This window comes from Urocampus carinirostris, chromosome 3 (assembly GCF_059441175.1).
Source record: "Urocampus carinirostris isolate Australia breed hairy pipefish chromosome 3, RoL_Ucar_1.0, whole genome shotgun sequence".
NCBI lineage: Eukaryota > Metazoa > Chordata > Actinopteri > Syngnathiformes > Syngnathidae > Urocampus > Urocampus carinirostris.
Window position 1 is genome coordinate 34,442,430 of NC_142351.1, and position 27,694 is coordinate 34,470,123.

At 38.8% G+C, this 27,694-nt stretch overlaps 1 protein-coding gene and 1 pseudogene across 6 annotated transcripts; both read left to right on the forward strand.

Moving 5' to 3' along the window:
- Positions 1–2,828: 2,828 nt before the first annotated feature.
- On the forward strand, positions 2,829–23,583 carry rbbp8nl (RBBP8 N-terminal like). 6 transcript variants are annotated; one of them, XM_088329973.1, is made up of 14 exons: positions 2,829–2,915; positions 8,439–8,554; positions 8,677–8,719; positions 10,619–10,714; positions 10,788–10,900; positions 19,523–19,598; positions 19,676–19,833; positions 19,958–20,007; positions 20,548–20,612; positions 20,762–21,458; positions 21,525–21,612; positions 21,690–21,760; positions 22,128–22,293; positions 22,363–23,583. In XM_088329973.1, exons 2-14 carry the CDS (start codon positions 8,494–8,496, stop codon positions 22,422–22,424), a joined length of 1,746 nt encoding a protein of 581 aa, XP_088186099.1. In that variant the 5' UTR covers positions 2,829–2,915; positions 8,439–8,493; the 3' UTR covers positions 22,425–23,583. The 6 variants fall into 6 exon arrangements, with proteins under 6 accessions (XP_088186099.1, XP_088186100.1, XP_088186095.1 ...); XM_088329974.1 differs by having other exon boundaries at positions 21,693–21,760; XM_088329971.1 differs by adding an exon at positions 3,053–3,122 and having other exon boundaries at positions 2,844–2,915; positions 20,762–21,612.
- Positions 18,168–18,256, forward strand: LOC148369529 (U2 spliceosomal RNA; annotated as a pseudogene).
- Positions 23,584–27,694: the final 4,111 nt, after the last annotated feature.

Sequence of the window (27,694 nt, forward strand, 5' to 3'; positions counted from 1 at the left end):
TAATTACTATGCTCAGAAGGACACACCTTTTCTTCTTCCCATGACCTGGTGATATCATCTAACCCAGGGGTGTCAAACAGGCAGCCCGCCGACCGGATCAGGTCCGCTGAGGAATTTAATACGGCCCGCGGGACAACGCTGAGAGAAGCACAAGAGAAAAATGAGCTGCAGGTCTAACTATGTCCAGTTGATGTTGCCAAGGTCAGGTGCCTCTTACAAAGACACTGTACTTGTATTTCTTTCTCTCTTTCTCTCTTCCTCCCTTTTACTCGCTCTCTCTTTTACTCCCTCTGTCTCTTTACATCCTTCTTTGTTCCTCTTTGTTTGTTTTCTCTGTGTCTTTTTACCTTATTTTGCTCTTTTTTTCTTTTCTCTCTCTTTTCTCTCTTTCTCCAACTCTCTCTTTTACTTTCCCTTCTCTCTGTCTCCTCTTTTCTTTCTCTCCTTATTTCTTAATCCCTTCCTATTTATCTTTGGATTTCTTTCTTTCTCTTTCTTCCCCCTCCTCTCTCTCTCCTACCTTGTCCCACACTCTCTCTTTTTCTCTCCCTCTCTTTGTCGTATTTCTTTCTCTTTTTTTGTATCCCTACTAGCCCGGTCCCGAGAGAATGTTTTCTCTATCGTGTGGAGTGAAAATTGGTTTGACATCCCGATCTAGCCTAAATTCAGGAGAGAAAATTCTGTAGATCCTACATAGTGAAATTTTTAAAATCGTTTTAAATATTTGCCTGAGGTTTGGCAATGTGTAGCACACTGATTTGTATTATTATTATTATTATTATTATTATTATTATTATTATTATTATTATATTTTTTTTTGTTACGTTTTATCATCTGCACATATGGGAGTCGAAACAAAGGTAAACAACGTCACATACAAAAGGCATTTCTATTCTTTTTTTAAATTGGCTCAATCCCAGATTTTGACTATAAAGTCAACCTGCACACGCCAAACTTGTCCGATGAATCAACCTGCCAACCCTAAAGCAAAACTGATTTTCATCTTTTATTCAAATAACATGGACAATCTGCTCTTCTGATGAAAGAAAGGTGAAAGTGGGACATTTCAAAATGTAAAAGTTTTGCTCAATTACATTAATTATGGCAGTAAATCCTTAATTTACATTACCGGTACTTAAATGGGTTTCTCGATTCAACACTGACATCCATTGGTAGTTTGCCTCCACTGCAAATAACTAAAGTAAACGTCTGGAAATACGCAACCTACTAAGCGCCTGCTTGGCGGTTAAAAACGTTATTCATTAAAACAGAGGAAACATTGTTTCACTTATAAGTAAAAATGCATGAAGTATCATATAAATGTGCATCTTTTTAAAAACTCATATGTCTAGAAATTTTTATTCCTTTTGCATAACGTGAGGCTCACCTAGGGAGAGCTGAAAGGCGTGTCTGCTATCTTGTAGCTACTGGTACCCTTCCATCTATCCATTACCTGCACCGCTTATCCTCAGTAGGGTCGTGGGGGTGCTGGAGCCCATCCTAGCAATCTCTCAGGCAGTGGGCAGGCAACATGCTGAACTGGTTGCCAGTCAGTCGCAGGGCACACAGACTGACAACGCACTCGCTCATACACGCCTAGGGACAATTCATGCCGGCCGATTTACCTGAAATGCATTATTTTGGAATGTTAGAGGAAACCTGAGTGCCCGTAAGAAACCCACGCAAGCATGGGGAGAACATGCAAACTCCACACAGGCGGTTTGATCCCATGACCTCAGAACTGTGCCACAGACGCGCTAATCACTGTGCTGCCGTGCTGCCCCTAATCGTACCCGGAACCACTAATAGCTTTATCGTCGACGGCGACTTTAATCGGGCATGTTTATTGACTGTACTCCCAAATCCTTTCAATTGTGGACTCCCAAATCTACTAATTGTGGACTGAGCAATTCGGAAAACGCTGGACTGAGCAATTCGGAAAAACGCTGGACTGTGTAATGTAAGATCAAACATTCGGGAACTCTGTTTGACCCTCACAACACCTTTCTTGCGTATCAGCAACAGTCTCTTTTTAACACCTGCCAATGTCCTCCAATTTCAAATCCTTTTTATTAAGCGATTATAAACCTTACAAACACAAAGCTACACCTATTTACTCGCAGCAATATTAGCAATCTATGATGCAGTCATCGTAAATGATCAAAACATGTAAAAAATAAAGAAAATTGCATAAACTGACAGGTATTTGTCCCCTCCATATAAGACACCCAACCATTTGATTGTGTTTTCATAAACTATTTAGAATTTACTAGTTTTTCATTATTTCATATCGGGTCAATTACCTTGTTACACGAGCCGTTCAGGCTAAAAGCCGGATAATGTTAAGCTTGTAAGTACAGTAGATGCACCACTGTATTTTGCTTATTAATAAAGTCATTTTTGTTTTTAAATCACGTTTTTTTACCAGTAGGAGGCGCTGACCAATACACACTGTCTCTTTAATGTTTTCTCGTCCAATTTGTGATAAAGTTATAAAGATGATTTGTTTCTTTTCAAGTCTGCAAACAGCGTGTCGAGTAAATGTTTTTTTTTTTCATATCACAATCACATACTGTACATAATACAAGAATAGGGATGTGCATTGGCTTGCGTCAGTTACCCGGTTCTGTCCCTTTATCCCCACAGGGCTGAATGGGACCAGTTTGACTGGTTATGTGAGATTTCAGCAGAACTGGAATATCAAGGAAGAACTTGCCCGGGCCTCCGTGTTTGTGTTCCTCAAAGGATCGACCGCTCCAACCGGTTCCTTGGGGTGGGGAGGCAAAGGATGGGAGGGTGTAAGACAATCTTACCTGCCATACTTTGCTCTCTGTGTCCATGTCATTCAGTCCATCTCTGGAGCGGTTTGCAAATAAAGAAGGGGAGCAAGGAAAAGAGTGGGCAGACGGTGGGAGGTGAGTTGTCCGGTGCTTGGATTTTAGAGTTAGAGTCACCACTTTTCTAAACGGGTGTGTTTATATTGGTTTTTATGGTAAAAGATTCCTGGTTTCAATATGCATTGGCAAAATTTTGTATTTGCATGTATGTTCAGGACAGGATTTCTTTTTTGAACGAGTGGTCAGCAGCAACCTTCAGCCTATCTTTCATCACTGGCAAATGAGGTCTCTGATATTTAAAGACCATTGTCAGGAAGGGAAGTTTAATTACCCAAAACATGTTTTACACAATTTATACCAGATGCGTCGGTCATATGGTCATTGAGTGTTTTTGTTTGTGTATGATATTCCGAAACAAAGACAGGTCTGCTCTTGCAACACATGATATGGGTGTTTGTCGACATATCCGGACTTGTTAAAGAGGGAGTGTGAAGCTCAGTCCTCTAAATGAGAAGGTATTTTAAAACCTTGCATTTATGGAATGCTCTTGATTCATGTTAATGCCAATAGTTTCTGGAATGATCAGGCGAGCAAACTTAAATTTAACCTAATTACATTTTTAAAACAAATTGTGCCATACTTGCTGCAATTAATATAGCTCTAATTACTCAATGTTGTAGCTTATTAATGACCAGACAAGGCCAGAGGACAGGCCACCATTCTTAGTAAGCATATTACATCCTTAGATTTTTCAATATTTGATCTTTTACATCAGGTTTGCACCCACAAGTCAACATTCTTGCAACCGGGGCCTTAGAAATGACTGAACGGAAATGGCACATTTGTATACAGGGATAGTTTGGGTTAGACCCTGTTTGTAAATAGGTAATTAACGCTGTTTGGTATCAACGTGGCAGAAAAGATGAAATTGTTAATCTTTTTTTGGACGACAAGTGTCCATTGAAAACCAACATTTGTTTTTGAAAAAAAGGTAAGTAGGCACGAGCTTACCAATAGGTCAGTTGTACTCTTACTACTACTTTGTACATGCCAACATTTTGACAATTAAAAGCGGTAGATTTTATTGTGCAATCTATTTGTATCTACAAAAACACATTCCGTCCCCAGAAAATGTAAAAACACAAATAACATGTGCTTGTTTAAAACCGGAAGTAGTAATTTCTTTACCAAAATGGAAAGGTAATGCGATCATTGGAGTGGTTTATTAACAGACACAGAATTAGTCCGGCTTTAAAATAAGGAAGTCATGGAATAAAATACAATTCTCAAATCAAGAGTTTTTGCAGGGATTGTTTAAGTTTGAAAAATATATATATTTTTTTAAAAATTGGCCCTTTGATGGCGCGAAAAGCGGTATGTCACAAAATGTCGGACACAACGAGACGTAAAACGGGCAGGTGATCAAACCTCCATAAGCGGCATTTATTTAAGAAACAAAAAAGACTTCACAGATGATAAGGTGGACTGCTGAGAAGGGAAAATTGGAAAAGGAAAATTGAGAGGGAAACTTGAGGGGATCTTGGGATGGTGAGATCTTAAAACGAAGACTTCTGAATATCTTTAAGAAGGTGATTGGAGTGGAAGGTCTTGGGACAAGGAGGGAAGACTTGAGCAAGAGACTTGAGAAGGAAACTTGACAGTGGATGTTGGGGTGGCAAGAATCTTGGGAAGGAAACTTGGGAATACCTTTAAGAAGGTTGGAGTGGCAGGTCTTGGAGTGGATGAACTTGGAACGAGGAAGAAACTGAAGAAAAAAGTTGTGGTACGAATTGCTTGTCGATTTGTCGAGTGAATGTCTTCAGGAATCATCACGATCAGTAACATGAGGTGGGAGCCTTAAATATTTATGGTAGAGGTAGCCATTCGTTGGTTTAGAAGCACCGGGGGAAAGGAAGAGTGAGGGCCACTGGAAAATGGGGTAATGCTGCCGACCCTTGAAAAAAGAGAGGGACTGCAGGCGCCAAACCATGACACGGTAGTCTAATGCCTAAAGCGGTAGAGTTGTCAGCTATTTAAGATTCAAGATTCTAAATTTTCTTTATTGTCATTAAAAGAAAATGCTAATTAATTTTTTCTTTTCTAATTTTTACAAAATAAGTTCAAATTCTAAAAGGAAGTTCAAATTTACAAATGGAGTTCATATCAGGACATAATAAAATCTAATATAAAAAGACAAAAAAGGAAAGACAGTGTGCATGTATGCATTTTTTTCCAGATGATTCAGTGTTGTATGAGTACACGAAGGTGTGACTGAGGTGTGAAGTGCGTTGTGCTGTGGCTTACGGCCTAAGAGTTATTGTCCTGCCGTTAAGGTAGTGGTGGGGGGCTGATGGACCTGACAGCAATGGGAAAATAAAACTGTCTCTCAGTCTGTTGGATGCCCTATGCAGTCCTAACCGGCAGCACCAGTCGTTTTCTCTCCTGTTCTGTGCACACGATAACATTAAGGATAAGGATGCTTCAATTGTTGCTCTGTGAAAGGTATGGAGCAGCCGATGGCAGAGACCAGCTCGTTTAAGTTTCGTGAAGAAGAAGATTCTTTGCTGGGCCTTCGTCACCAGGTGGCAAGTGTTGGTAGACCAGGAGAGGTCTGATGGAATGTGGAGGCTCAGGAACTTGATGTCCACCTGCTTCACCACTTCTCTGTCCTGATGTCCATGATGACCTCCTTGGTCTTCTAAATGTTCAGCACCAGGTTGTTTGCTGAACACCACCATGAGAGCTGTTGTATCCCCTCTCTCTATTGGGTTTCATTGCTGTCTTTGATAAGACCCATCTCTGTAGTGCAGTTTGCGAATTTTACGACTAGATTGGTAGTATTAATGGCAGCACAGTTGTGAGTAAATAGGGTAAAAAGGTCTAGGCTGATCACAAACCCTTGTGGCTTGCCTGTATTGAATACTAGGGGGGTTGACGTTGTCTTCCCAATTCTCATCACCTGAGCCGTTGGTGAGAAAGTCCCTGATCCATTGGCACTATGATGAAGGCAGACCTAATTTTGGAGTTATTTTTCTATTATTTTGCTATACTAATCAGCATTTACTGGATGAGGGGCTTGCAAGGCTGAGGCAATGGACCCAGCCAACTCCTAGTCAATCAAAGCAGCTCCCACTATTAATTCACAGACAAAGAAACTTTGAAAATGTTTTCATTGTCCTGAAAGAAATGACCATACAGGTGATGTGAAAAATCTTTCGTATTGTAAGGTTTTGGTCACCAAATTTACAGGCGTGAAAGGTGCACAGTGGTCCCAAACATATTAAGATAGACTTGCCCCTGTAGGAGAACAAATATGATACCATTGTTATACTGTAATAAATGAATAGATGCTTGTCTATGTTATTTGACATAATAATACATACGGTACATGTTATCAAGGTCAATATATTTAATTTCCTGTAGTTGAAAAGTGTGAATGAAAAAAAAAAGAAAATTAACATATGTATTTTTATAACAAAGTACAAGGAAAGTCATACTTGGGCAAATAAAGGCAATATATACTATGTAATCACATTTCTGAAACTACAAATGAGCATTGGTCTGTAAACAATTAAGTTTATTGTGACCTGTTTAAAGGCTTTGCATTCGTTTTAGGGAAGTAAACTGGCATCTCGTCTGCAAGGACTGCAAACTTCATTACAGTGGACCATTGTGTGACATGAGTCAAACCAATCTCCAGTACACAAGCCATGTGTGAGACGGAGCAAAGACAAAGCTCTAATCCTCACTCCAATTTTATATGCTCTAATTGGTGTTCAACTTTTTTCTTCTCATTCCATGGATCTCCATCTGTAAATGATGGCCAACACATGCACAAGGCCACCCAGTTCTTGAAGCACATGCACACTCAGAGGACAGGGAAAATAAGTTTCATATACTTCTTAGACAAAGTTTGCTACCACAACCCCGGCAAGACCGGTCCAACTAGTTGTAATCATCACCAATATGACAAGCAAATTTGACAACCAAAATGTGGTTCGGTTTTTGCACGCAGGTGCATGAAAGAGGTCCTGGGGCGTAACGTGTTCTTATCAAGCTTTAAAAAAAACATTTTAGGGTTACAAAGATGAGCAAGAAATACAAGTGCAAACTTTGAATTCTTGGTTTTATGCGGTTCCTGACGCTTACGTACTTTGTTGGTTGAATTTATTTTTGATTTTTCATGAATAAATATAAAATAAATGATACGTAGCTTTGTTGTTTTTTTATGTAATTGATTCGAAGAAAAAAAATGACTTCAAATAAAATCAACCTTTTTTAATCAAAATCGCATTTTTAAAGTACATTGGTATTAATACACAGTTCATGCATGTCTATGTGTGTGTGTGTGTGTGTGTGTGTGTGTGTGTGTGTGTGTGTGTGTGTGTGTGTGTGTGTGTGTGTGTGTGTGTGTGTGTGTGTGTGTGTGTGTGTGTGTGTGCAGTTGATAAGAAAATGTTTTCCATACATGGCAGTCCATACAAACATCATAATTATTTTCTCATTTTAATATAATATTTAAACTCCTATATTTTTTTATTTGCATGAACACTTTTATTAACTAGTTTTTCTGTTTTTCATAACCTATTTTTTTTTTGCAGTTCTTTTTTATGTTAGTCTAAATAATTTTTCAGTTTTAAAGTTGTTTTTTTTGTTACCTTTTTGGAGGATAATTGACCCATGTGGAGGGGGCAGGAAGTCCTTGGATTCATTTACTTTTTTCATGTTTTCCGAATAATCTTCTTAGTCTGAATACGATATTTCAAAAACAAAAAAACAATTCTCCCAAACAACTGGAAAGAATATTCCAAAAAACTGAATTTACCTTTCTGTATTTTGGAGCATTTATTCTCAGCTCCCTGGCATGCGCTTCTATCACGCTGAGAAATAGTCATCATTCTCCTGTACGGAAAGGTATTTTTTTTTAAAAGAAAATCTCTATATATTTTTTTTCCTAGTAGAAAATCTCATCTCATTAGCCGTACCGCTTATCCTCATTAGGGTCGCGGGAGGGCTGGAGCCCATCCCAGCCATCTCCAGGCAGTGGGCAGAGGACACCCTGAACTGGTTGCCAGCCAATCGCAGGGCACACAGGGACAGACAACTCATTCGCTCATTCACACCTAGGGACAATTTGGACCGGCCAATTCACCTGAAATGCATGTTTTTGGAACGTGGGAGGAAACCGGAGTGCCCGGAAACCCACGCAAGCACGGGGAGAACATACAAACTCCGCACAGGAAGTCTGTAGCTGGATTTGAACCCAAATAAATAAATGCATTTTTTTTTTTAATTCAGAAAAAAAAGTGGTTTTTGCTTCAAGTAAATGTAATCTTCCTCCCGCCAAACAAACAAAACTACAAAGTTTAACAAATCTGATTGAATCCCTCTAAATATATATTATTATATTAATATTTCAATATATCACTAAAAAAAAGCTTAAGAATAACCGAATCAGCATGTGGGCTGAATAAGCAAGTACTTCTTCAAAAGTGTTTTCATCTGGAATAGTCATGCTTCAACATAAAACACTCATGATCTTTTAGATAAGTCAGAATATTAGAGCCATTCCGAACAAAAGTGTTTGTGTATTCCTGCTAGGGCTCAATAAATAATACTTGGAGACAGAAAAAAACGGCACTAGAAGAGTCTGGTGATGGAGAGCTTCAATGAGCTGCTGCTTAAACTCAGGGAGGTCCATGAGCGAGAAGTTGAAGGTAAAAACAATCTTGAAAATTAAATGCAAATGTTTTCATTTGAATGAGTAAGGGTTGTGGAACTGGGGTAGAAAACACCGTTTTTTTAGAATGTCAATTAACTGTTCTGCATTCCCTTTCAGTGTGGCAGATGAAGATACAAGAATTGTCCAACAAAAAGGGTTGGTGAGTGAAGGCCTCAGATCACATTTTTGTTTGCAAGCCAAATCATGTTCTACATTTACACAATTCGATATTTGTAATTGAGTTGGGCCAAAGTGTGTGCGCTGTGCACTCCACCTTTTACATCCTGTCATGTTTAACTTCCAAGGTAGTTCTTGTTCCATCATGCCCAGTGCTGAGAAACAAAAATTGTTCTCATGACACAACATGAGGGAAAATGATGCACACAAGGTTTGACTCCTTCCGGCAGTTCTGAGGTTGCCATGCTCAAGTCCGGGCGCTAGACCCTATATACTTGCAACTATAATTTATGTAAACACATTTCCAATTGAGAAATCCAAACATGCTACTGTATATAGACCTCAGCACTAATGGGAGCAGGTCAAAGTAGTGTAGTGAAGCACATTGTAAAGCGCTTTGGTATGCCTTCAGTGACTTGGAAAGTGCTCTATAAATGCAGATCGTTCATTATTGTGCTTGCTAATACACAATAAACAATGAAAAAAACATGTATATAAATCCGTCCCCCCATAATAAGTGTCAAAAAATATAAAACAATTTGGTGGCATGACAACATGAAAAAAAGAATAATTCATTGTTGGTGTTAGCAGTAGCATTTATCGGAATGCTCATAGCATTTTCTTCTACTCCAAGTGAAATTCAATCATACAAACAAATTAGGCACAGTGACGTGTTGTGTATTATGCTATTTGTAGTCAAGGGGTCAGCAAAACTCTTCCGTGGTACCTTCCTCGTTCCAAAGACAATTGTATCGTGAAAAACACAGGTTTTACTTGAAAATTACCTCCAATTTTGAGTGCACATTTTACGTTAACACATTATCGTATTTGTGCAATCATTGATCAGTCGAAAAATATCGCTGCTCACAATCGCAAAACATTGGAACCCCAACCACTTGACCACCAGTGTTATGGATGATATAGGCAGTCAAATTTATGTTATCACACTATTTTTATCACGGTACCAAAGACAAATGAATAAAACAGAGAGTTGTTCAGAAAAATGTACCGTAAATAAACACCAAAAAAATGTCGATGAAGAAAACTACTTTTTGGTGTGTCTGATAATAAATCTTTTAAAACTGCTGGGCTTGTGCCAGTGTGCTGGATAAACTTGGTCTTGGTTACTGGAAAGGCTGTTATGCTGGCCAGTTGAGACCAAGTTTGGACTGAAAATTCTCTATCATCAGAAATTGCAGTCCAGCTTCATATAACCGATGTTATTATTTTTATATACCACAGCCATATCCCCCTAGTGGGAGGTGGCTTGAGTCATTTCTGACTCTTTTTGGGAGATTGATTCAGAGGAGGGGATTCCCAGCCCCTTCGCTCAACCCAACTGAGGTGTTGGGAGTCATTAGGTGACCAAACCCCCCAATTCCAACCCCTAATGCTGAACTCCAAGCAGGGAGGCAACGGGTACCAATGTTTAAGTCTTAGGTATGACTCGGCCGAGGCTTGAACCACAACCTCCCAGTCCATGGGCATACCCCCAAGGCCAACCGATGTACGAACAACATAAGCTGTTAAATCATAGACTTATTTCTATCTATATCACTCTTTCTAGTGGTTGCTGTATAATTTGTTGTTAAACCTCGTGCAGATATGCAAATGTGGAATGAACAGTATCAAGGACATTCATCTCAAATACAAAAAAATCTGCAATTTCAGTTTCTGCAGTCATACTCAAACCAAGGACCTTTGGTCTGACTTCCTGGAAACCAAATATGTATGTAGCTAGCAGCTAGCTCATCTGGCCCACAGTCAGACTTTTTGTCGAGTTTGCTTGTTCCTCTCAAACATTTTCCCATATTCTAAACCTCTCATTGAAATCTCAGTATTTGCTACAATACAATTCCCTGTGTATGTTCCCATTTTTCAGTGATACAAAGCGAATGGAGGAGCTGTTCACCAAGAACCAGCAGATGAAGGAACAGCAGCGATTACTCACCGAAAACATCAAGACACTGGAAAACAGGTATACACAAATTTCTGTGTCATATTTAGTGAATAATTCACAAGTTCTCCTTGTTTTTGTGCGCAACCGACAGGCTGAGAGCAGGCCTGTGCGACAGATGCACAGTCACTCAGGACGTGGCCAAAAGACGACAGCAGGAGTATGAAGTCTCTCAGATGCAGACCATTCAGCACATTACACTGCTAGGTAGTCTTTTTAGATTTTAAATTTCCTTTAAATGCCACTTCTTTTGAAATATCTAAATAATATGAATAACCTATAAAATACTTTAGCTTTAGCTCATATAAGACACGTGGCTCGAAGCCCAGACGTGTTTTTTCGGGTTTATGTTTTATTTCAGAGACAAAATTGTCAGTCGCATCAAAAAAAATCATAAAGTTTGTAGTAACATCCACAAACTAGGACAGTGCAATTATTCAAATTAAAACTAAAAATGTAAAATATAAAAATGTGAAGTTATCAAATCAAGAGCAGGAAATTAAAGGGACAGTGTGTATCACAACTGGAAATGAATGCTAAAAAGCCCAATGGAACATACAAACTACAAAGACCCTATATCACAATAGTAAAACTCATGGCCTCGGCCCAAAAATGCAGAGCGCCATATTATTTTATGTTTATTGTAGAGGCCTAGAATATTAGAGCGTTTTGGTTCAAGACTGGGCGGCACAGCATCACAGTGGTGGGCGTGCGCGGCACAGTTCTGAGGTCATGGGTTCAAATCCAGCGACCAGCCTTCCTGGGCAGAGTCTGCATGTTTTTCCTGGGCATGGATGGGTTTCCTCCCACATTCAAAAAATATGCATTGCAGGTTTATTGGCCGATCCAAATTGTCCCTATGAGTGAATGAGCAAGTGAACTGTTTCTGTGTGCCCTGCGACTGGCTGGACACCCATTTAGGGTGTCTCCTGTCCACTGCCTGAAGACAGCTGGGATGAGCTCCAGCACCCCCGCGACCCTACTGAGGATAAGCGGTGCAGATAATGGATGGATGTGTTCAAGACTGCTTTTGCTAAAAACTACATTTTACACAATGTCTGTCTAGTACGAACTGATGGCTCATTGCCACTACACTGCAGTCTTTCTAAAAAGGTGGAATTGAGAAATAAAAAGTCCTCATAAGGATTTATTTATATAACATAGTTGATATGGCAGCACGGCAGCGCAGTGGTTTGCATATGTGCGGCACAGTTCTGAGGTCATAAGATCAAACCTTCCTGTGTGGAGTTTGCATGTTCTCCCCATACTTGCATGGGTTTCCTCCGGGTACTCCGGTTTCCTTCCACATTTCAAAAACATGCATGGCGGGTTAATTGGCCAGTTCAAATTTTCCCTAGGTGTGAATGAGCGAGTGAGTTGTCCGTCTCTGAGTACCCTGCGACTGGCTGGCAACCACTGCCCGAAGATGACTGGGATGGGTTCCAGCACCCCCGCGACCCTACTGAGGATAAGCGGCACAGATAATGGATGGATGGATGGATATAGTTAATATCATGTGTATTTTTCGCTAAATTTATTCAATGCAACTGTAATGTTTGTGACTTAAATAAGTAATACATTCCGAGATATTTTACATTAAGGAGTGGTTACATTTATTAGTTACATCAGGCCCTTTGAGGACAGCTAATTTTGCCGACGTCAAAATGAGTTTGACAGCCCAACTCATAGTGATCAAAATGAACCAAGGAAGGAGCATCATTGTCACTTTTACAGCCTTTTATTTTTTTGGGGTGGGGGTGGTTGTTTCCATAGCAACAAAATGGCAGCTATTTTTTTTTTCAGTTCCTTTTAGGTGAGGCTCAAGTTATGGAAAATAAATGCTCGTTTATTGAGTTTTTAAAAAAATGCAAATTTTTATGACAGTCCATGTATTTTTGCTTATTATTTAAAATCAATATTAACTAAAGGTACTGCCTAGTACAGGGGTCGGCGACCTATGACACGCGTGCCAGCAGTGGCACGCAAGGGGTTAACCAGTGGCACGCGAGTGCACGGCAAGATAATAATGATTTTTTTTTTTTGATACGGTAGCGCCCCACCTCCTCTGCTTCGCGAGTGAGCGTGTGTCTGCGCGGCACCTCGCAGAGGAGAGATCCGTGTTTTAACCGAGCCACAGAAACCCTGTCACGCCAAAAATGAATCATGACAGTTCCTCCAGCGAAAAGATCTTGTTCTTTTCAGCCAGCGTAGACGGATGACTGGGGCTTTGTGCAAAAAAATGACCGTGCTGTTTGTGCATTATGCCTCAAGAGCGTTGTACCTCGCGCCTCAACTGTTAATTGTCATTACGAGACAAAACATGAATTCAAAATTGAGTCTGGCATGGCAGAGACATTAAAACGCGTCGTGTCCAGGTCCGGCAAACAAACACGGCCCCTGAAAACCTTTGTCACTGATAAAAACACCACCATCCTTTCTCTAAACAATGTTTAGTAAAACCCAAAGGTATAGCAGAAGCATTTGCAGATTATTATAAAGAATTATACAAGGACTCAGAAAATGACTTAGATAACTACACGGCACAAAACTTTTTAGGAAAACTACATTTACCAACACTAACAGGGGGGGATACATTAGAAATTATTCGCCCCATTACAAAACAGGAAATACAAGATACAATAAATAACTTAAAAATAAATAAATCACCAGGAACGGATGGATTCCCGGGGGTGTTCTACAAAAGCTTTAAGGAAGAATTAACACCAGTACTGCATAAAGTATTTAACTATGCTCTAACAAAAGGAGATCCCCCCAAATCATGGTCGGAAGCCATCATAACAGTCTTGCACAAAGAAGGAAAAGACCCAATATTGTGTGAAAGCTATAGACCAGTTAGTTTACTTTGTAATGATCTAAAAATTCTTACAAGCATATTGGCAAAAAGAATGCAGAAATTTATAGCGAAATTAATTAGAAATGATCAAACAGGGTTTATTCCGGGCAGGCAGGGTGCAAACAATATTAGGAGGATACTAAACATAATTACGAGCACAAAATCTAAGACCCAACCCTCGATGTTACTGAGCTTGGATGCACAAAAAGCTTTCGATGGGGTGAAATGGAGCTTCTTACATCAATCACTTATAGCTTTTGGCTTCCCTCAAATATTTGTTGAATGGGTGAAAATAATCTATAAAAATCCTAAATCTCGTCTTAGAGTAAATGGTCACTGTTCAGATTTCTTTGATATCAAAAGAGGAGTCCGGCAAGGGGATTGTTTAAGCCCACTCTTGTTTGCAATAAGCATAGAACCACTCGCAGAACCAATTAGACAAAATGAGCAAATAAGGGGGATATTTGATGAAGGAGGAACAGAACATAAAATATCATTGTTTGCAGACGACCTGTTGGTTATGCTGAAGGAACCTTCGTTATCAATGCCACCACTGTTGGAGAGCCTTAAAATACAGGACTGTCTCAGAAAATTAGAATATTGTGATAAAGTTCTTTATTTTCTGTAATGCAATTAAAAAAACAAAAATGTCATACATTCTGGATTCATTACACATCAACTGAACTATTTCAAGCCTTTTATTATTTGAATATTGCTGATTTTGGCTTACAGTTGAAAAAAACTCAAAAATCCTATCTCAAAATATTAGAATACTTCCTCAGACCAAGTAAAAAAAATAATTTTATAACAGCAAAACTAAATCAAACATTTGAAAATGTCCATTGATGCACTCAGTACTTGGTTGGGAATCCTTTTGCACGGATTACTGCATCAATCCGGCGTGGCATGGAGGCAATCAGCCTGTGGCATTGCTGAGGTGTTATTGATGCCCAGGATGCTTCGATAGCGGCCTTCAGCTCATTTGCATTTGTAGGTCTGGTGTCTTTCATCTTCTTCTTAACTATACCCCACAAATTCTCGATGGGGTTCAGGTCAGGGGAATTAGCAGGCCAATCAAGGACAGTGATGCCATGGTCAGTGCACCAGTTACTGGTGGTTTTGGCACTGTGGGCAGGTGCCAGATCATGCTGGAAAATGAAATCCTCATCTCCATAGAGCTTTTCAGCAGATGGAAGCATGTAGTGCTCTAAAATCTCTTGGTACACAGTTGCATTTACTCTGGACTTGATGAAACACAGTGGACCAACACCAGCAGCTGACATGGCTCCCCAAACCATTGCTGACTGTGGGAACTTCACACTGGATTTCAAGCAACTTGGATTTTGCTCCTCTCCAGCCTTTCTCCAGACTCTGGCGCCTTGACTTCCAAATGAAATGCAAAACTTGCTTTCGTCTGAAAAGAGGACTTTGGACCACTCTGCAACTGTCCAGTGCTTCTTCTCCATAGCCCAAGTCAGACGCTTCTTCCGTTGTCTTGAGTTCAGAAGTGGCTTGACCATGGGAATACGGCTATTGTAGCCCATTTCCCGGACACGTCTGTGAACTGTGGCTTTTGATACCTGGACTCCAGCTTCAGCCCACTGTCTTTGAAGCTCCCCCAAATTCTGGAAGCGGCTCTTCTTCACAATTTTGTTAAGGCTGCGGTCATCTCTCTTGGTTGTGCAGCGTTTCCGGCCACATTTTTCCCTTCCAACAGACTTTTTGTGGATATGCTTTAAAACTGCACTCTGTGAACAGCCTGCTCTTTGAGAAATTTCTTTTTGTGTCTTACCCTCCTGATGGAGGGTATCAATAATGGTCCTCTGGACAGCAGTCAGATCAGCAGTCTTCCCCATACTTGTGATTTAGTTTACTGAACCAAGCTGAGTGTTTTTAAGGCTCAGGAAACCCTCGCAAGGTGTTTCAAGTTAATTAGATGATTCAGGTGATTAGTTGAATAGCCTACTTGTATACTTTTTCATGATATTCTAATATTTTGAGATAGGATTTTTGAGTTTTCTTAAGCTGTAAGCCAAATTCAGCAATATTAAAATAATAAGAGGCTTGAAATAGTTCAGTTGATGTGTAATGAATCCAGAATGTATGACATTTTTGTTTTTTTAATTGCATTACAGAAAATAAAGAACTTTATCACAATATTCTAATTTTCTGAGACAGTCCTGTATATGGAGAAGTAGCTGGGTATTCAAATAATGAGAGCAAATCAATAGCAATGATGATATCAGGAAAATGTCCAACAGATGTGATTGAAAGATTTGATTTTAAATGGACACATAAAGGGTTTAAATATTTGGGGGTGACCATTACACCACATTCCACACAGCTGTTTGATGCAAATTATGGAATGTTGATAAAAGAAATAAGGAAAGATTTGGAAAAATGGGAAATTTTGCCCTTAAGTCTTATCAGAAGGATAGAAACAATTAGAATGAACATATTACCAAGACTATTATTTCTGTTTCAATCCCTTCCAATTCTGATCCCGGCATCCACATTTAAAATGTTAAATAAATTGATAACAAAATTCCTTTGGCAAAACAAGAAACCTAGAATAAAATACAAAACCCTGTTAGCTCCTAAAGAAAAAGGGGGCCTAGACCTACCCAATATTAAATATTACTATTGGGCAGCTCAAATTAAAGCACTCATCTTGTGGATTACTACAGACAAAGATACGATATGGGTGGACATGGAGCAGCGATCTTGTCCAAATATGCCTGTGGAATCGTTACCATACATATCAGTCACGAGGTGGAAGAAATTAAAAATCCAGAATGAATGGATAAAGGGAACTATTAAAACTTGGTCAACAATACAAAAAAAATTAAAAATATCAAGATCTGTGAATAGGGCTACCAAAATAGCGAAAAACCCAGACTTTAAACCTGGGGTTCTGGAGGTAGGGTTTCAAAAATGGGCCCAAAAAGGACTGATGTTGATTACCCAAGTATTGGAAGCACAGGCAATGAAATCATTCGAACAACTCCAACAAGAATTTGACCTACCCAGAAATGATTTTTACAAATATTTTCAACTAAGGCATTACCTCCAGAAACACGAGGAATGGGGGAAAATATGTAAGGAGCCAACTAAGGTAGAGGAATTATTAATATCATATACAAAAGGACAATCAATAAAGGGGGTTATATCAAAACTATATAAAGCCCTGAGAATGGATCTCAGTAATGAGGACATGGCAGTTAAGGAAAAATGGGAACAAGAAACTAATGTAGCGATAAAAGACAACGAATGGGAAAAAACATTGAAAGAGGGACACAAAATAACCAACAGCCCGACATGGAGGGAGTTTGAATGGAAAGTAAAAATGTGATTCTTCTATACACCCCCTATCACTTCAAAATATAGAAATACCTCAAATCTATGTTGGCATAACTGTGGGGGGGTCGGAGACTTTACGCATATTTTCTGGAATTGCCCTGTAATATTAAATTTCTGGAGAAGTATCCAGAGAGACATAAAATTAATTACTGGCTGGGAGTTGCGGTTGGACCCAAAGGCTTACGTAATAGGAATTTTGCCAGAAGAATTACTATCTGGTCAACAGAAATATATATACTAAGGGTAATGCTTCTGGTAGCAAAGAAAATGATCACAGTGTCCTGGCTGAAACCACAACCTCCTGACATAAAACAATGGAGAGACAAATTAAAGCAAATGTACATTATGGAAAAAATCACTGCAAGACTTCAACTGAAACTTGACCAATTCGAGAAAAGATGGAAGCCTATCACACAAATTTTACTTGATGTCTAAACACCTCCCCCTATTTATTATGTTTTTTTTTGTTTTTTTTGGGGTGTATATTTTTATTTATTATTTTTTTATATATATATATATTTCTTTTTGTATGGATGTATTGTATGAACATTTATTCTTCTTTTCTATTAATAGTATTTTTTCTTCCTTGTTGTTCCTTCTGTTATTTATGAGTGTGTCAAGTGTATATATTTTGTGTTGGTGTAAGATGGTGGAATCAAACCTCTGTCAAAATTGGTGTGAGAAATAAAAAGTTAAAAAAAAAAAAAAAAAACCACCACTGAAGCAAGCTATCACATTGCTCACTGCATAACAAAGCACAGGAAACCATTTACTGATGGCGAATGTTTTATACGTGTATGCGTGTGTGCGCGTGCCTTCTGCTTTACTGCTGTTATTTCAAGTTTTGTTATTTTCTGCAACAAGATATCATTGATGAATGGTATGGTAGCTGTCCATAGCACTTGTTTTTTGATTGTAGTTCATTGTTAATGAAGAATGGTTGATTCTGTTTAATTCTTGTGGCAAAAAAGTTAAATTCATGGATGGCTACCAGCCTTTCCACTTTTTTTTCACATTAATTTTCTAGTTGATTGATGAACAAGAATAGTGGAGGATAAATTGGTCAGTTATACCAGTGTTTTTCAACCAGTGTGCCAGGGCACACTAGGGCGCCGTGAGACCTTGTCTAGTGTGCCGCTGGAATTTGCCCAATTTTATCTTTCCAAAAAATCAGGCCATCATTCAGTATTTTGCAATTCTAGAATTATGTACTATCTACCGGACGGGTAAGATGACGAAAAATTATGTCAGTTCTAGGCCTTGATTTTTGCATTCCGGAGATGGAATAAGAGCTTGCTCTGTCCACTCCACGCATCGGCCCGGTATTGCAGTACCTCCGGGAACGGTGCATTCGCAATGATCGCAACAAGGCTTTAGGGCTAGGACCTTAGCTTGGCCTTTTGGCTGAGAGTAAGTGTCCGGGCTCCTAGGCTTTGTAGCGTATTATGAACTGACCGATAACGGATAATGAATAACGAAGATAGATAAATAACCCTTAAAAACCCCCATTTTGCAATCTTCAGACGAGGAACTGTAATAGACATCCATATCAGTAGGTGGCAGTAGATTATTTTTTTTTATGTACTAAATATCTGCTCTTGAGGCAGCACAGTACATTTAATAAATTAATTTGTTTAACAAAGCAGTTTAAGATTGCACTGTAAAAAATAAAAACATAAAGGACATCTTTTTTTTAATTTTAAGTATTATTTTCTTCTTTCTATATACTAATTACAGTACAGTGAAATATTTGACATAACGTTATTTTCAAACATTTTTGACGGACGGTGTGCCTCGGAACTTTTTTATAAATAAAAGCGTACTTTGGTTCAAAAAGGGTTGAAAAACACTGAGTTATACAATTAAAATGTATATCCATGTTGTATATTTGGACTGGTGTAAAATAACAGCTCTGTTGGATATTAAAAAATGTCGTGCGGGTCATTAATCTTAGAGTGGCACACTGATTTACAAGAAAATTTGAAAGTGGCACTCCACACAGAAAAGGTTGCTGACCCCTGGCCTCGTATGTTGTGGCATTTAGGTAAATTAGTCACAAGCAACAGGTACATGTTTTTAGCACAAATTATAATGTTGATTTCACAATAAAATAGAAATAAATAAATCTTTAAGACCAAAAAAGAGTAGAGGGTCATCTTAAAAAATAAACATGATGTCCAGTTTGATTCAAATCTTCATGTTCATATCTTGTTTAGAATGCCTCATCCTGATCAAAATTCTGTTTTTTTCCCCACGCTTTAACTCCACATGCTCAAAGATATGTCGGCAATGAAACATACCTGGGCCCAAAAAAGTTAAAAAAAAAAAAAAAAAAAAAAGAAGTCCGTACAGCACCATAGTTGCAATAAACAGAATTCTTCCCTAGGTCAAGATGTGATATAATTCTAGATAAAGTAAACAATGCCTTGATATAGAACATGTTTTTTCCTGCAGTTAGAAATGCATGTTGCAAATCCAACCAAAATATTAATATTGCAGTCAACATGATTAAAGGGGGGATTTCCAGTGTCAGGATCTTTACTTTGTATTAGCTGCAGTATCAGTATAGTATTTGCATGAACATCATTTGTATTCCATCTGGCCTTGTGTTATAGCTGGGGAGGTTAACAGTCTAAAAAAGGAAAACAGGAGACTACGAGATGAGATTGATAATCTAAGAGAAGCGCTGGAGTGAGTACATGATGACACCGAAAGTGCAAAAAAAACGTGAGAAGCTGGTGAGACTAAAATGGATTCTTGTTTTACAGCCACACACCTTTGGAAGCCAAACCAAATACATCCCCTGAACATTCACCTTCATCTGGAGCTGTTACTCAAATCAACATGGCGACCGATAGATCCACCTCTGACCAGCCACTAGATGGCAATGTTGAAGTAAAAACTGACCCAACCCAAATTCCTGATGGTAAGTGTGAACATAAAACAGTAGTAGTCGTAAAAACCGCTTGCACTTCAGTTTTTTTTTCATGTTCTAATATATTTTTTTTTAATATTTTTTCGTTTACTTGCTTTTTGACATTTCCTAACAGACCCTCACTCAGATCTCAGACAGCTGCAAGCAATAAGCAAAAGTCACTTTGTAAGTAAAACAATTTACCATTTGTAATTTTTATTTTTACCCTACATTCCACGGATTGTAGACGGCAAGAGGTGGAGCTGGCGTGTTAGTTAATTAGTTATTCAATTTAACCTAAACATTTCTTGGAAGTTTGTGTTAGAGTTGTTTGGCATCAATGATCAACAGTGACTAAGCTTTCTCGATAGAGTTTGAAGCAAAGTTGATGCCACCATCAAGTGGTTTCCCTTTTTTTTTTTTTTTTTTTTTTTTTTCCAAGAAAATCAATGTTCTGTTTTTTTAACTTTGACAACAACAAGACTGTGTACATGGAAATATTGGTACCTGGCAGTATTGTTTGCTACATCCCTAAAGTATTATTTGCCTGCCTTGTTATTATCGTCGCCTAATTATCGACTTGTTTTCCAGTCACTTAAGTCAATGATTCATTGAACAGTAAACAGAAAATGTATTACAGCACTAAGAATTCAAAAGAGGTTAAACTAAAACAAACAAACTAACAAACAAAACAGTTTGTAACTGTTTATATTCAATGTCCTAAAGGCACTACCGACTTTCTCTTCACCACCCTGGAAGACACGAACCAGTGTGACGCATGGGGAGAGGAGGTAAGCACCGTTCATTGGACTCTAGCAATGACATGTGTTTTTGCCTCTTCTCGGTTCACAAAAAAACTTGGAGTCCGTTGAGACCTTCAATACAATATACTGGAAACTGAAGCAAATGTTTTTTGTTTTTTTTTTACTTTTTCCCCAAGGTCTCAGATAATTGGAACTCTTGACCAGCCACCCCTGAACACGTCACAAATTCTTCTGCCTAGGACTTTCTCAATCAAAGCGCCTGTGCCCTGTCGTCCTCACCCAATTAAAAGCAGCCCGGTTTCCTTTCCTTGGTCTTTGTCTGAATCTTCTACTTGGGCTTCAATGGCTGCGTCAGGCGCCAACCTACCGAGGCACCCTTATTCCAAGTCAAATCTTCCTCGATTTCCAAACTTGGTCTCAACTGGCCAGCATAACAGCCTTTCCAGTAACCAAGACCAAGTTTATCCAGCACACTGGCACAAGCCCAGCAGTTTTAAAAGCCCTGTTAAGGAACCAACCGTGGTATTCAGGTTGAAGCATCTCTCAGAGCACGCAGGGGCTCTGAGTAAATCTCAAGAGAAGGACATGCAACCATCCTGCTCCGACAATGTTTCTGGAGACGGGCTGAGAGATCTCTGTGAAAGTCCTCTTGACCTCTCCGACAGAGGAAAGTCAAAACTCAAGTCAACAACAAAACATGAACTTTCTCTGTTTTCACAAGAAGGGGAGGTTGTAAACAAACGAACGGACAAGGAATTTAATCAGAGTATTCCCACCTATGGTCGAGTAGCATCACCTCTATCTTCTCGGTCTGTGTCGCCATCTTTACCTCTGCTCACACAACAAGAGGAAGTTGCGGAGCAAAAACACAAGGTAGTAAATGATGACAAGAGTCAAAAGGAGACTGGTCTCTACTTTGATGGTCTTTTTCACATTCAGAATTTGGAGCAGAAAAAAGAAGCCATTGGAAAGATGGAGCAGAGCAATGGAAATAAAGTCCCTGTCCTCAGTATTTCAAGATGTTCAGGTTACCTAACTAATGCTTATAAATTGTTTTAATTTATTTCACCTTTTATTTAACTTACTCATGTTTTGTTTTTGAAGTAGAATTACTGGAGAGTCTGAATTCAAATTCAACTCTTCAAACGAAAGAGTCCATATCAACAAATGGCAAGGTGAGATGATGCTGAGACTGGGTGTCTTGTTGATGAAAATAGTCAAGGGCACCTGATACATGTGAGGAAAGTTATTACATTTGTATTGCCTGATGAATTCACATTCACTAATTGTAGAGTGTTTTCAGTTTGACAATAATTGATTATCCTCTCTTAGCAATAGGATGTTTTTTTTTTTTTGGGGGGGGGGGGGGGTCATTTCAAAGTGCTAGTGAATGTCACATTGCAACTATTTGAAATTCTGTCTTTTCTCATAATGCACAACAGCAGCACTTTGTTTTTTATTTGAGCGTTAACATTTTCAATAACAAGCAACAGAGTTTGCAACGGTTTCAATAGGAAAATGATAACATGTGCCTCATTACAGTCATCACCACAAGGAGTTGAGCCAGGAAGTTCAAAGACACGGGTAGAAGAGGTTGAAGAGGAAGAGGATGAAGAGAAGAACGGACCAGGACAGGAAACTAAACTTTGCTACAAAAGGAAAAAATGTTTTGTGGACACAGAAATAGATAGAGACTCAGACACTAACGGTAAACATCACAACAGTGTCATCTTTTAACTTAAACACCTTTCCAAACCTCCTTGTGTTTTCTTCACAGCCATGGCAACAACAAAGAAAGTCAAGATCACAGTAAAAGCTCAGGAGAACACCTCCAGCTGACTGGACTTGAGGGCTTTCACGTTGCAAAGTACTACAACACGTTTTGACTTGGAATAGGAGATATGAACGGTCATATTACGTATAAAATTTAAAATCACCGAAGTCTTAAAAGAGGCTGTGCCATTTTTAAAGCAGTATCAAATTTCCTAGAGTCTGAGAAACTTCAAAAAGAACTGAAGTTAGAAGAATTCAATAAACTGACAACAAAGAAGCTAGTTCAAAGCAATCCTAAAATTGCCTAAATTAATCCGAGCAGCAGTGATAATAACACCAGTCTTGTCAGTAGTGTCTCATCAGTCAAGATCTCTGGAAACAATTGCAAATTTTTAGCTTGTGACCCACTGAAGATTATTTTCTCAATGCCCCAAAACACATTATGTCAATAGCTGTGTTACTTGTGTAACACCATAACCTATCCACAAAGAACACTATGAGGTTACATTCTTTACCTGCCATTTCCATAAATGTGACACCGCAATCACACCACACAAGGAAATGGCGCCATTGTTGAATTTTATAAGACTGATTTAGAAGCACATTACTCACAAAAGATCTTATAGTTTCCAAATAAATATTTATGTGTGATTGTAACCAAGGCTGTAAGAATCATGAGCCTCACTAAGACTCAGTCACCGTGTTTGTAACAATTACTTTTTCATGCCGGTGGTGCCACCACTTGGATAGTATTGCCAAAAAAAAGTCCTCATCTGGCCATGAAAGTCTTACAAAAAAGGAGGTAAAAAGGCTTAAACAACTTCCTCTTCCTTTTTTTTCATTTTCAAAACGCACATATTTTGCAACTACTGAGTTTCCACTTACAGCTGTGACAGAGTCTGTTCTTGTGGAAGGATGCGTGTGATGAAGTACAATTGCAATAAGAGTTTAATAATAGATTCCTGAGAATCTCCTGTACACCTAAAACAAAAATCAGTCTAATTGCGGTGTAATTTTCGATTTTATAAATGCCGCCATTGATTTTTGTTCTCACTAGAATTTGCACTGTTTGGACTGTAGATTTAAATATGTATTACACGCCATTTAAGCCTTTGTGTAAACAAACCTGATGCTGTGATACATTTGTTATATTTCCTGTAAAATAGTCATTGTTTTTGTTGTATTTGTGTTCATTAAAGTTACTGTAGCCTATATGGCGAATTTACCATTGACCAGTCAATAAAGGTCTGGATGTCTCGATGATATGCTCTCCCCACAAACGAAGCACAATGGGAAGTATAAAGGGTAATTTCAGAAAAGTATTTGTGTTATGATGAAGTTCCTCAACCGATTTAGTTACTTTGTGGAAAGATTATATTTGCTTGGCCTTATTAGGTTCCTTATTGTTAAACACCTGAGGATCTGAGATTTATTTGAAGTCCACCATTATCCGATATAAAATATCTTAATGTATTTGTCTAAACATGAATGTGTCACAATCACCCGGATCGGGAACACCTGTGTTCAGGATTTGGCGCCAACAGCCAGGACAGCTGATTGGCGCACCCTGTATATTTAAATCCCCAGCTTCCGGTAATACTTTGTTCGATTGTACTATGCGATCTGTTGCCATTTGCTCAGAAAGCCCGTACCTCCGACTCTTTGCCTGCCTCCTGTTGTTCTACCTGATCTCCGTTGCCGACCCGTTTCCGAATCTGCCTACGACCTGCCCTGCCCGCCTGACTCCTGATCTCTCTTCCGAACACAACGACGCCCTTCTTCTCCAGCCCCAACCTACAACACGACGACTACGCCTGTCCGCGACCATTCCCGCCAAGCCTGCCTGTCAAGTCTCGACAATCCGTCAAAAAACGTCTCAATTTCATGCGCCTAATAGTCAGGTGCACCTTGTGTATGAAAATATACGAAAAAATACTTTTTTTTGGAGAGTCCGCTTTATATTTCGATGCGCCTTATATAACAGAAAATAAGGTAATCCTTTAAAACTTGATTTGCGGTGATGGCAGGAACAACGGTTATATAATCCTCCTATCTCTCTTATTATTAGTGTTACAAACAAAACCACAAGGTCAGCACAAGCTTATTTGTAATTGAGGGAGCATGAGGACATCAACAGTGGGAAACAGCTGGACAGCTACAATTCTTGATCCTTTCACCCGTCTTCGAATATCTTTCCACATTTTTGAAAAACTCATATTCTACCCTCACACGACTTTTGACCCCCTCCTTTTTTTCATTTCATTTAATTTATATCCACATCCCCCTCTCAACCCTATCTTTGGAGACCCATTATGTTTCAGGGGAACTTCTAATCCTAGTCGCTGATTACGGATTAAGCTTGAGATCTGGTGATGTTTCTCTTGTGTACCATTGGTGAGCTGTTGTAATGCCACCACTAACTGCAACAACTTCAACAACTGTTGAATTTCTAGAATCAAAGCAAAGCAAGACCAAAACAAGTACAAAGAAAACAACAATCCAAGTTTAGCAATTAACGGAACATGAAGTGTGTTTTAAGATTAATGTGTTATTTGAAAGGTGAAGGCCTTCACAACAGTTTTGGGGCGATATTCACTGCTGAAACGCCCAACATCCTGTGATTCCTAATCTCAAATTGTGTACTTGTTAATTTGCATACCTACTAGAACTCATTCCATGTTCTACTCCAGGGGTGGGCAATTATTTGTAGTCGGGGGCCACATAAGACATGTTATACAGTAATCCCTCGGTTATCGCGGTTAATGGGGACCAAAACCACCCGTTAAAAGTGAAAATCCGCGAAGTAGCGACGCCCCTTTAAAAATGCTCAAAGAAAAAAAAAAATATATATATATATATTTTTATTTTTTTTTCCTATTATTTTATTTTATTATTCTTATTTTTTAGACCCGGTTAATGGGGACCAAAACCACCCGCGAAAGGTGAAAACCCACGAAGAAGCGACGCCCCTTCAAAAATGCTTTAAAATTTATTATATATATATTTTTAAAATTATTTTATTTTATTATTATTTTTTAGACCCACAAAGCTCTGAACCCTCGAACGTGGAACCGCGAAGTAGCGACGTCCAACTGTACTTCTTTTTGAAAATTAGTTTGAAACGACCAAAATTAGAGAATAACAGTATAATAGGTCCCTGTTTTAAGCATTTCATTTGTTATTTATTTTTCAAGTATTACTGTTGCTTTTTTGTTGTTGTTTTTTTTAGTATTTCTTATGTTGGATTTTTATTGAAGTTCTGTCGTGTTTTGTAGTCTGCCAGTATTTTTTTTCGTGCTATTTTTGTAGTATTTCTGAAGTAATTTTTACATAGTATTTCCATAGTAGTATTTTTTGTATTTCTGTAGTACCTTTGTGTGTTTGGAAAGTAGATTTTCTGTTCTATATTCATAGTATTTTCATAGTTTCTTTGTATTATTACAGTAGTTTTATGATTATAGTATTTTTAGTATTATTGTAGTGTTATTTTTTTAAGTATTTTTGTTCTATCTCTGTTTATTCTGTAATATTTCCATATGCGAGTATTTGTTGTATATGTGTAATATTTCTGTAGTATTTTTGTAGTACAGTGTTATTGTAGTTTTATTTTTGTAGTATTTTTGTGATATTTCCATAGGATACTTTTGTAGCATCACTATAGGTGTAATTGTCAGGACCAAAACAGAAACAGAACCCAATTGCGTTACGTTTCTCACAAGTTTTATTGAAGGAAGAGAAAGGGTTGCGCCCACGATCCGCCGATTGCTGGATGCAGGAGGCAGGTCGCTCTGAACGCGGAAGTGGATCTTCCGTGGCGAGCGATGGCGTTGTCGGGAACGGAAAAAACGGGTCAGTAGCCGGGACAGGAGAGCAAAAACGTGGTCGGGGTCGGAAGCGAGTTGTAAGCCAGGAAAGGAGAGTAGATGTGGTCAAGGGCAAAAAAAGGTCGAAAGCCGGGTCGGGAGAGTAGACGTGGTCAGGATCAAAAACGGGTCGAAGCCGGGGGACAGAAACAGGTGGGAGTCAGGGTCGAAAGAAGGCTTGCCTAGTGATAACTGAGGTTCGCAGACGGACTGACGAAAGGGGACGGATAGGAGGGGGTTTGAATAGGGACAGAGAGCCAATCTGAGTCCGAGGCAGTTGGCGCCAAAGGAGCGGGCACAGGTGAGTCACATCCTAACCATGACAGTAATTTGCAGCATTTCTGTTATAAACCTCTTGTAGTAGTATATTTGTAGTAATATTTCTGTCTGTCTTTTTGTAGTGTTTTTGGAGTAAATAATTTTGTAGTAGTATTTTGAAGTATAGTATTACTGTAGTCGAATTTTTGTAGTAATTCTATACAATTTCTTTGTTTTCTGAATGAAAGCAAAATGATATATGAAGTCCCTGTTTTTAAGCACTATATTGAATATTTAGTTTTCTATTTATTGTGTAGTATTTTGTTGTATTTCTGTAGAACTATTTTTGAGTGGACACACAAAGTCACAATGTTGGCACTAAAAAAGTTAACGACTTTGGCGGGGCCCCCTAGAGGTTGCGGGGCCCTAAGCAGCCGCTTAGCTAGCTTATGCCTTGAACGGCTCTGTATATAGGGCTCACATTTTTGGGGATGCAGCCATCATTCACCTTTTCTTTCAGTGCTTAGTAATTACTGTATTCTTAATTGCTATCTAACTATATGGTAGTCGCTATTTTAAACAGTGAAAAGACGCGATGTACCTGTATACAATTCATAGCAGAGCTGACAAATGCATCGTGGAAAATGGCTTCAGGTGTGCGCGTTCTGCAGCCAAAGTAATGCACCGCTTTTGACCATCAGTAATGGTAACAGCTTGCAACAGTGGAAAATATATAAAGTTGGACTACCCTATTAATGAAAAAACAGCGCCGTTAATAATGTTGTATTCCCAGCATTGTAGATAGGTAATACTCCATTTTAAAAACATTATCTGCAAAGAGAAAGGAAATAACTGGATGGCTTGACTTGCTGTTATCTTGCTTTTTAACGTTGCTTTTATTTGGGGCTGACGTGTGCGCCAAATCAGAATCCTTGGTTTCAATATCGCCCTCTGCCATAAGGCAAGAGAATTGCGTGCCTCACCCTGCATGTGCTCTGCAAACTAGTTCGTTACATTTTCATCGTGTTAATCATTTTCATAAATAATGTGAAAATTCTGCAATTTCGGAAAAATAATGCAAAATTTGTGAAGTTAAATGAGAAATACCTTCATACTGAATAAATATTTGCGACTGCCCACTGCCCGAGGACAGCTGAGATGGGATACAGCACCCCCTGCAACCCTAGTGAGGATAAGCAGCGCAGAAAACGATGG